Source organism: Acanthopagrus latus, chromosome 21 (genome assembly GCF_904848185.1).
Source record: "Acanthopagrus latus isolate v.2019 chromosome 21, fAcaLat1.1, whole genome shotgun sequence".
Classification (NCBI taxonomy): Eukaryota; Metazoa; Chordata; class Actinopteri; order Spariformes; family Sparidae; genus Acanthopagrus; species Acanthopagrus latus.
Genome location: NC_051059.1, coordinates 15,263,744 through 15,274,550, shown reverse-complemented (window position 1 = coordinate 15,274,550; position 10,807 = coordinate 15,263,744). Strand labels below are relative to the sequence as shown.

The window sequence follows — 10,807 nt, the reverse complement described above, 5'->3', positions numbered from 1 at the left end:
TTAACACCCAAATGTCCCCCAATAAACAGAGAAGGCTTGACTTTTCTTGTTTCCACATTTGCTTTGATTTTAAAATGTATATGAAAGTGTGTGTGAAAAAGTGAATTTTGTGTTTCTGGCCCTGCCATTCCCGCACAAGGTTGCTATATTGTTAAAAAATGAACACACCAACACTGGTTTTGGAAGAGAGAGAGAGGCTTTTGATGATGATGCAGAGGAGGATGTTTCAGAATATGAGGATCGCACTTCTGAAAATTCAGTCTGACAGTGACTATGAAGAAGAGGATGAGATTGAACATCAGCTAGGTCCAAAGTGAAGATGAGCCACAGGACCAGCCCATCAGCAGCCAGCCCCAGGACCAACCTGATCTGAGCTGCCTGTGATGCCACTTACTCATATGCTTGAAACCCCTGAGAAAAATCATATCCTGGACATGACTCAGGGATTCAGTGGACACAACATCAATTGCAACATTTTTTTTTTACCTCACACAAGTTGGGAAAGGGAGTCCTGAAGAGGAAGCTGACCATGGTGGGAACATTACGAAAAAAAAGTCTGAGCTCCGGCCCCGCTGCTGACTACAAACAACAGGCCTGTCAAGCCTCCCAAGTTTGTGTACACGGCTAACACAGTCCTAGGATCCCTGTACAGGGATGGGAGAACCTGTGGCCACAAGCATCAGAAACCAGAGATCATTCTGGATTATAATAGCACAAAAGAAGGGGTGGACGACATGGACAAGCTGTTGACTGCCTACAGCTGCAAGAGGAGGACCCCACACTTGCCACCAGTGATATTCTTTAACATTTTGGACATCTCAGCATACAGTGCCTTTGTCATCTGGATGGCACTGAATCCAGAATGGAACAGAGGGAGACTCCATAGGAAACGCTTCTTTCTTGAGGAACTGGGAAAAGAACTGGTGAGACCTCAAATCCAGAGAAGATAGCGTCTGCAGCCATCACGAGGAGGATTCAGGAGGAGAATGCTGGTTCCCCATCCACCAAACCTACAGAACCACCATCTGCAGAGCCTGAGGCTAGTTTGTGATGCTGTTGCAGTGTATGTCTGACACACATGCCTTGCAAGAGAGAGATGGTGATAAAATTCCTGATCTTTTCATTATTCTAGGTTGCGGCCAGCAGCAACAAAAAGAAACGCTGCCAAGAGTGTGGACAGAAGAAGGACAGAAAAACACAATATACATGTATGAAGTGCAAGAAGTACATGCGCAACACACACAGTGAAACTCTGGCTCTCATGTGTTGTATATAGGCAGTATTGAAAAGAGTTGTGTGTTCAATGGAGCTGATGTGTTGTCTAGACTGACATGGTTACTGTATGTGTTCAGCTTGTGTTGCCTAAACTGAAATGAATGAGTTACATTTCTAATGAAGTTAAAATAAATAAAAAAAACAATAGTTATGACATTATTTAAATTGTATTGTAATTTTTTTTTTTAATTAAAAAACAAACAAAAACGTGTGCGCAATAAATACAAGTTACAAGCCAATTGCATAACAAAGCTTTCTGCTGCTAATTAGCAGAGCACGTTTAGCTAACCTGCTAAAAGAAATCTACAACATGTAAAAACTTTAAGAATACAAGAACATAGCTGTAATTTACACATAGTACCCCCGGACACATAATTTCCAACAGTTTCCTCCAACAGATTCATGCACCATGCAGTGCTCGTCCTGCCTGCCTGAGCTCCACTGAAGCCTGTTGCAAAGTGCGCGTGACTGCATCAACCTGTGACCAGTAGGCGGCAGCACGGAACATGAACTAATACAGATAAATCAATTGTTTTTAACCTTTTAACTTATGAAGCCCACTTTTTTAAGCTTTTATAATCGTTAACTTAATGAAATGATTAATTAACCTAACCTGAAGGCAGCATATCCATAAAAACGGTGAATTGAGTCTGAGGGACATGACCCCATATCTCACCACTGATTTTCACTGTTTTGTACTGTTCAATTGATTTGAAAAAAAAAAAAAAGAAAAAAAAAAAAAAACGTGTGTGGATGATCTGAGAATACGGCTATTTTCGGTTCACCTTTGTGGTTGATACAAAAGGTACAATTCCCAGTTCAGTTTTGCACTGATATTTGCAGGGAGGACTCTGGTGGGTACACAGCTGTTTTGTGCAGGTACAGTATATAATTCTACTGTTTCAATTATTTGATAGTAGGGATCTCTCATGAGCTAGGGATAAAAGATATGAAAGTTAATGTTTATGATATTTTGCATTTTGTAAAAAACTTGTTTGTAATGCAGATATGAGGTCTAAACAGTTTCATTCAGTGCAATGACAAGGAAAGGAATTGAAGAAGAAAACATTTAAAGGCCCAGTTCACCCATATTTCTCTTCAATAATTCCTTTCTCACAGTATCTCTACTTGTGGCCGTTATCTGACAGGCTTTAGAGATACTTGATTCTTCTTTCTGCGGCAACCTTGGAGCAAAATCAAGATGACTGTAATTTCGTTGAACAATTGTTTCACTGAGAATGTTTCCTTCCAAAGAAACTATTCAGTCAGTGGATTAACCCGTAAGAACCCATAATGACATGCTTGTAACAAACATGAAAACTTCAAATGTCCTACTTTAAATGTTCTAAAAGGGTCTGGGTTAAGTCCAATCGACACATCAAGCACATTTTTCCTTTAAACAAATATTCAAGTTGCCCTAAATGTTTGTGTCTTAATGTACCAATCTTAAAGATACACTATACAGGATTGTCCCCCCCCCAAAAAAATAATAATAATAGACTTGTGCTGGTGTCTCGCTGACCTTAAAGTCTATATCAGGCATGTCCAAACTATTCCACAATGGGCTGTGTGGCTGCAGGTTTTTGTTCCAACCAGTCAAGAGCACACGGTTTGACCAATGAGCTTTCTGAAGACTGAGACCAGTTGATTAAATGAGTCAGGTCTGGTGTGCTCTTGACTGGTTGGAACAAAAACCTGCAGCAACACGGACCTTTGTGGAATAGTTTGGACATGCCTGGTCTATATGTTTTTTTGATACATTTTTGTATTTTTGTGTTTATTTTGATTAGTTGCTCTGGAATTTGTCTTGGGGTCCCCACTTTGGGCAGCACTACTCAAAGATAGATGTGAAACAAGAGAGTACCCCATCCTCAAAAACGTGGTTCAGTTTCAAGACAGCGAACTTTGACACAAATCTGTGAAATAAAAGTTTACAATGTAATCATCTGCTCTGCCCTGTTTGATTTGCCCCTCTAACAAAGCCTCTTTTAAATGTAGACTTGACTGAAAGAATATGGCTACAACTGGAGACCTTGCAGCTACAACTACTATGAGCATCACTATAACCACCGACTATAACTATGAAAATTACTCTGACTATCAGACTGAAGAGTGCGACACCTCGAGCCTTGTGGAGACTGGAGCGATCTTCATCCCAGCGTTCTTCTCCATCGTGGTTCTCCTCAGTCTGTTTGGCAACATCCTGGTCATTGTGATTCTGGTCAAGTACGAGAATCTCAAATCCATCACCAACACGTTCATCCTGAACCTGGCTGTATCCGATCTCTTCTTCACCGCAGGTCTGCCTTTCTGGGCCTACTACCACATGTATGGATGGACTTTGGGGTTATATACATGCAAAATAGTCAGCTTTGTCTTCTACCTCGGCTTCTACAGCAGTGGCTTCCTCCTCATCCTGATGACTGCTCACCGTTACATAGCCGTCATGAACCCTCTGTCTGACATTGTGTCCACCAAAGGCTTCTACAGTGTCGTTGTATCTGTGGTCATTTGGGGACTGAGCGTGCTGGTCACCAGTCCAGCCTTCTTCTTCACCAAAGTTGTGGAACAGAGTCACTGCGTCTTTGCAAATTCTACCTGGATTTTGTGGGCAATCTACCAGCAAAATGCACTCTTCATATTAAGTTCAGTGGTGTTCATTTTTTGCTATTCTCAGATCATTTGCAGGTTGCTGCGCCCCACTGCCCAAAGAAGAAAGAGCAAAACTTTAAAGCTCATTTTCGCTCTTGTGGCTGTTTTCTTCCTGGGCTGGGCACCTTACAATATAGTGATATTTCTGAAGTCTTTGTATAGTTGGCACCAATCACCTGCTGACTCGGGAGATGTGGTTCGAAGTTGTGAGATAACAAAACAACTGAGTTACGCCTTTTACATCACCCGACTTTTTGCCTTCTCACACTGCTGCCTCAACCCTGTGTTTTATGTGTTTCTGGGGGTTAAATTCAACAACCACTTGAAGAAATTGTTGAAGAGCTGGGGCCATAATGACAACAGCAGCATCCGCAATCGGCGAAGTCGGCTCACAATCACATCAGTAACAAGTGGTGAAGAGTTGTCAATGTAGTTAATATAAAGATCAAAAATGTAGAAGAGAAGTAAAACTGGAGCTTCCAGGTTGCATACAAGGAGAAATAAAACTTAATCCAAAAATCCCTCTGACATTTGTAAAGTTCCATATTTACTCAATCAAAAGCCGTTCATCAGATAATAATTGGATATCGAATCCTATCTGTGGCCATGGTTGACATGAACAAATACAGGCCAGGATAAAAAAAAAAAAAAAAACGAGGGTGGATAATCTCCAAGTATGCAGTTGCCCTTGTCCACGGTGTCAGTGTCACATTTTGCTTCACTTCATCTAAGCAAGAAAAGAAAAAAAAGTTATCAATAATAAATATGATTTAAAGGAGACCTATTATGCTTTTTCATGTTTTACCTTTCATTTAGTGTGTTATACTTATTCAAGTGCATTTAAAAGATCTTTAACATTTAAAAGAATGCATGTAAAAGTATGCACCAAATGGACATTCTTCCATGACTTTGTGACATCACACTATGTCACCTTGTCACATATTTGCATAATTTTTGCCTAGCAGGTAGTTTGGCATGTAAGAATTGATTCAGCACAGCTGCCCTGTTGTTGTAAGGAGCGATGGCTCAGGTGTGTGTGAGTTGACCAGTCAGGGAAGGACTGGGTATTTGGGGAGGGGGGGGATCTTAAAGAGACAGGAGCTAAACAGAGCATCTCAGGCGGAGGTGGGAATAAAGTCCTACAAAACTGATGTGTTTGTTGAGCATTAAAGCATGTAAACCTATTCCAATTCAAATTATGAACATGTAAAGTAGCATAATATGTCTCCTTTTTAACTATGGATTAAACTTGCGTGACGTAGTTGAACATTACTTAGGTTGACTTATGTACAATAAGTCAGTCTTGGCTTTTGGTTTCACATGGCACACAAACCCTAGTCTCCTGTGTGAAAATTGTCTGTTTGACCCATCAATCCCTCCCTTCAAGAACTCTCTCACTTTTTATACTATGCTCAGTGCTACACTGTCAGAAACACGTGAGGCAAATGATGACACTGACACTGTATCCTCTAGTTGATCAGAGGGTCTATTATATACTTTGGTGTGACATGCACATTTTCCTCACTTAACTATAAGAAATTCAATGATATAATCATGCAAACTTAACTCAAGTTACTGTCATATTTAATTCAGTGCGGGTATGCATGATTTTCTGTCTCAGCCACTGTACTGTATTTTGTAGTAATGTACAAGTGCCACAAGATGGCAGTTGCTACATTAGCTGTACAGCACAAGTCACAAAATTTCCTGAAAAAGTTTCACGATGAAGCCTTTAAAATCAAAGGATACTGTCCACTGAAATTATGTTTCAGGGGCTAAATGTAACAATTTGTTGCAATTAACATTTTAATTCCTTTTTCATTGGCCATACGTGAGTGGATTGCAATGTGATGTGAAAAGTGAGACCAATGGACTCGGGTTGGTTTTCTGCGACAGCCCATAGGATGTGAGTTTATGCACGTCCTTGAGTGCCTTGTCTCAGTTCCTCTTTTCCTCTTTGTTAACAGTAGCTAATGCTAGTTTTGAGATGGATTCCACTAACGTGCACTAACAACCAGTTCTGCGGAGCCCCTTTAACAGTTTAATGCATTAACAAAAACATCTACAGTGCACACAGGTTCAGATCAGAAAACAATTAGGCTTTGTACTAAAATATGTCATGTCAGGTCATTATCCGTAACTTATCCCTTTCCAAGGGGTCGCAGGGTGTTGCTGCTGCAGCCAATCCCAGCCTTGTCATAGGGCAAGGGCAGGGCACTCCCTGGATAAGTCGCCAGCTCATTGCAGAGCCCTCACTGATGAGCAATGTGGAGTTCAGTATCTCGCTCAAGGACACTTCGACATGCCCCGGAGCGGGGATTTGAACCAGCGACCTTCCGATCACTAGTGGACCTGCTCTCCCCGCTGAGCTACAGCTGCCCCTGTACTAAAACATAATCAGTTATTAACCGAATGCAAATAGTTCCAAAGACAAAAACAAACAAACAAAACAAAAATCTAGACTAGTAAACAGTATGTTGGGATGGTTGGTTCATAGAATGCTTTCATACCAAATCTCAAAAAGACTGGCCTACCCATATCCATGCAATGGTCACCGAGTGCATGAGGCTTTGATACATACAATGTACAGTGTTTCATAAGTGATTTTGTCAACTTTTGTCAAGTAGTTTCCAATCGATCTCTGCTGTTGTTAAAGAATAATGAGCCCTGTATTGTTGTGTTGATACAGTATGCAAGTGATTTTGAATGCATGTTGATGAAAATGATTGTACATTGTACTACAGATATTTCTGTTGCTTTTTTATGTGATTCACCTTGGTTAACTGCATTTAACATTTTCACATCAATCATTTGAATCTATATTTTCATCTTTAACGTTGACATATATATGTATATATAATGTAATGTTTGGCTTTAACGTGATCCTTTTGTCATCATCATCATTATTTCCATGCGTGACAATAAACTAAACAAATCATAAATAAATTTGAGGTCTGGAGTGTCTCTGTTTTGATACGTGAGCAAACCCCACTGCTTCCTCTGGATAAAAGACAAACCTCTTTTTTTGAATTCAAAGTAGCTTCATCATTCACTTGAAGAGTGATGAACCACTAACCACTGACTTAATGTGAAAATGAAAAAGAGGAACCACTGGTTTGCACCTCTTTATCAAGAGCTTTCCTTCACAGTGCAAGTCAGCCCAAGACGTTACAGGCATTGTTCAGGGTAAGTTTCTTCTTACTTACTGTAACTGCTCTCCATATTTAACTGTAACATCACCCATTTAGTATTTCATTGCTCACCATATTGGAATTATTTAGAGGGAAATGTTTGTTTTGAAATGACAAATTGCTGGAAAGTTGAACTTATGTGCTCAGTCGTGAGTACACATTTTCAAATTTATTTTGTTCTTGTGTTTCCTAGGAAACCTTCAACTCCACAATGAGCGAGTACATGATGGCTGTGGACCACAGTAATGAACTGGAGTATGTTTGTGATTGGATTAACTTTGACACCATCAGTGGCGCCATCTTCATTCTGATCTTCATCTTCGGTCTCATAGGCAACATCCTCGTCGTATGTGTTATTTTCATCTACGAGAAGATGAAAAATGCCACAAACCTGTTCATCCTGAACCTGGCCTGCTCCGACTTGGTCTTCACCTTCACGCTTCCGTTCTGGGCAGTCTATTACCTGCACCACTGGGTATTTGGTGACTTTGTCTGCAAATTGGTGACTGCCGCAAATTTTCTTGGTTTGTACAGTAGCATCATTCTGCTGACTGCCATGACTGTGGATCGTTTCATAACAGTGGTGCTGAACACCTGGCCGAGCAGCCAGCTAAAGAGGGAGAGGTGTGCTATAGCAGCCTGTGCAGCTGCCTGGGTCATCAGCATTGGTGCAGCCGTGAGTGATGCTGTCAAAGTTCAGGTCGATGTGAAAATCGATTGGGACATGAATTTTTCGACATGTGAGGCTATTTCTGATATCTCTGATGTCCAACTGGGATATTATCTCCAAGTGTCACTGCTCTTCTTCCTCCCATTTGCCATCATTGTTTTCTGCTATTCTGCCATCCTCAAGACCATTCTGCAGGCTTCAAACAGAAAAAGGTACAGGACTATAGTGGTGATGTTCAGTATCATTGCAGTCTTCTTCATCTGCTGGGGTCCTTACAATATCTTGATTTTCATTCAGGCTTTTTATGAACCCCGGGGCTGCTACGCGAAGGAACACATGTTCATTGCCCATTCTATTTTTCGTATACTTGCCTTTTCTCACTGCTGCATGAACCCTGTGCTGTACATGCTCTCACAAAAGTTGCGAAGACATCTTTTGCAACTTCTACGCTGCCAGAATGCCCAGAAGAAGAGCACAGACAGGGGCATCGGCCAGAACACTTCTGTTATTCAGAATGTGGCTTTTATTGCACAAAACTCTGCCGTGATACTGGAACTACCCTCAAAATAGACTTTCACTTTTGAAATGAGACATTCATCCAGTCTGTAAATGCTTCAACGCAATACTGTTGTTTTTTGGGGGGGGTTTTTGTTTTTTTTGAATGTATATCATGTTTAATTTTGGTATCGCTTCTTTTTGCACGTCTGCAAATTTCATTACTCCCTAATAACCACAATAATATAAATAAAAAATGTATTCAAAATTAACTGGAAATTATTTCATAAAAACAGTCCACTGTTTTCCAATAAGCAGTTAATAGATGGCAAGTAAATTATATAAACTGTGAATGGACTAGCATTTCTGCAAGCGCTTTTCCAGTCTACTAACCAATCAAAGCGCTTTACAACACCTCTCAGATTCACCTATTCACGATGGTGGAAGCTGCCATACAAGGTGGCAATCAGGAGCAATTTGGGGTTTCAGTATCTTGCTCAAGAACACTTCAACATGCAGCCAGGGGGAGCATGATTACTTGACGTCCTGCTCCACCTCCTGAGCTACAGCCGCCCTTTAATCTATTTCCAGGAATATGACGACTGATTTCTGCCGAATTAGGTTTAAGCTACTTCCCTTCAAAAGGCTACAAAACTGATGTGAAGTGTTGTAATAACTTAAAGAATTTGTAACAGATTCTGACCTAAACTTTGTGGTAATTTGGGCAGAATTTCAAAGAAATGTGCACATCGGTACAGTTAAATATTTCCTTAATTTCTATGTTTTGAATAGTTCTCTAAAAATGTGTGGGTCTACTTGGGTCTATTTTTACACAAAATGTGCCAGATTTATGATGAATATGTTTAACAAGAAAGAAAAAAAAGAAGCAAAAGTAAAGCATGTAAGTGATGATGTCTGCACCTTCTCAGCCCTGATGAAAGATCATTGCTGCTGTTCCTGTAATGGTTTTGAATAAAGCTAAACTGGAATCTAGTTCAGCTGATTTCACTTCTGTTTTTCTGTTGTGTCATGGCACAATGGGCAGGAGCAAAATAATTCACAGCTTCATGAAAAGTGCCAGGAAGATAGTAGATAGATAGAAGTAAATGAGACAAAGAATATACAGCTACTGAAAAAAACTACAAGCAGTAAAGTGTGCATGTGCATGCATGAGTGAATTAAAGGGAACTGTGGAATAGAAGAATGCACTCTGAGAATCTCTGTAGTTATTTATTCATTCCTTCATGTGAGAGTTGTGCTTAAATATAAAATGTATTCTGGAGCATTGACAGGAAAAGACGTCATATCCTCCCCACAATAAAAGTAGCATCAGCAGTACCTGTGGTTAACATGTTGCATCTACTGCAGAGACATTATCATAAAGTGTGGGAAAATGTTTTACTGTCACTGACATACCAGCAGATGTATCGTCTGTTACACCTTCTACTGCCATCCTTTGATTTAAGCCATCGAAAGTATTGTCTGTAAGTTATTTCTCATTGCTTATAACTTCTTCTATGATAAGTAATGAATATAAGTTGTTAATGGGAAGATTTTTTTATGTATTTCATATTCATGTGTTTCATAGCAGTTAATGTTATTCTATGGTAGCCTATGCTGTATGTTGAGTTCAAATGCAAATCTAAATAATACAATTTAAGACGGAATATTGGTTTTGGTTTCTCTGCACCTGTCCTGTTAAAACAAGTTAAATCGTGAATCATCTATAAACACTTACTGGATATAATTTTGTATCTTTCCATTCCTTCTTCACGTCTACCTGCCCACAGGAGTCTTCAGTAAACTTGGTGTGAGAAGACTTTATCCTGACTGTCTAATTCTGGATAAGAAGGACATCACGTGGACAGTGTATCCTCATTTCTTTAGGATTCAGAACTTTAGTCACTTCCTAAAAATATAGCAACAAGTTAACAATGAAAGGATTTGACACTGAGTACAATTTCAGTTCCTAAAAGTACTTTGACTACGATTTAGACTATGACCTTGACTTTGATAATGAATACAGAGCGATGGGACCTTTCTGTGATGACTTCCAATTTGTGTGCTTGATTATCATCTTCTGCATCAGCGTGCTTGGAAACAGCTTCCTCATGTGGGGTCTTCTGAGGGAACGAGCTTGGAAGACCATACCCGGCATCTGGCATCTGCAACTTGTAATGTCTGACCTATGCCTCATTTTGACTGTGCCTTTTAATGCCCACCATATACTCCATCAGCTGATGTTTGAGGAGTGGACCTTTAGAGTATTAAGTGGGTTTTTTCTTCTGGGGCTGAACAGCTATGTGTTGATCCTCACGGCCATGACATTGAGTCATTATGTTGCTGTGGTGCATGCTTCATGTTTGTCTGCCCAGGGAAACCAAAAAGGCTGCGTCCTAATGGCTAGCATTGTTATATGGGTGGTATGTGCTGCTGCAAGCGTTATGTTAGTTTCACTATTATTTACTACCATTGGAATCCCTTTGCGCTTAAGCCTTTTCTTTCTCGTACCATTCATTATCAT

The 10,807-nt window shown here is 40.1% G+C and overlaps 2 protein-coding genes across 2 annotated transcripts; both read left to right on the top strand.

Annotated features, from left to right (window-relative positions):
- The first annotated feature begins 2,105 nt into the window (after window positions 1-2,105).
- LOC119010496 (chemokine XC receptor 1-like) lies at window positions 2,106-4,591 on the top strand. The gene is made up of 2 exons (XM_037082645.1): window positions 2,106-2,154; window positions 3,274-4,591. Exon 2 carries the CDS (start codon window positions 3,290-3,292, stop codon window positions 4,358-4,360), a length of 1,071 nt encoding a protein of 356 aa, XP_036938540.1. The 5' UTR covers window positions 2,106-2,154; window positions 3,274-3,289; the 3' UTR covers window positions 4,361-4,591.
- A 2,456-nt stretch (window positions 4,592-7,047) lies between these two features.
- LOC119011931 (chemokine XC receptor 1-like) lies at window positions 7,048-9,276 on the top strand. Its single transcript, XM_037085409.1, has 2 exons — window positions 7,048-7,113; window positions 7,312-9,276. The coding sequence occupies exon 2, from the start codon at window positions 7,330-7,332 to the stop codon at window positions 8,356-8,358; it is 1,029 nt and encodes a 342-aa protein (XP_036941304.1). The 5' UTR covers window positions 7,048-7,113; window positions 7,312-7,329; the 3' UTR covers window positions 8,359-9,276.
- The last annotated feature ends 1,531 nt before the right edge of the window (window positions 9,277-10,807 follow it).

Excerpts from the sequence above, each read along its gene's own strand:
- LOC119010496 (XM_037082645.1), top strand. The coding sequence starts at position 3,290 with ATGGCTACAACTGGAGACCTTGCAGCTACAACTACTATGAGCATCACT.
- LOC119011931 (XM_037085409.1), top strand. The coding sequence starts at position 7,330 with ATGAGCGAGTACATGATGGCTGTGGACCACAGTAATGAACTGGAGTAT.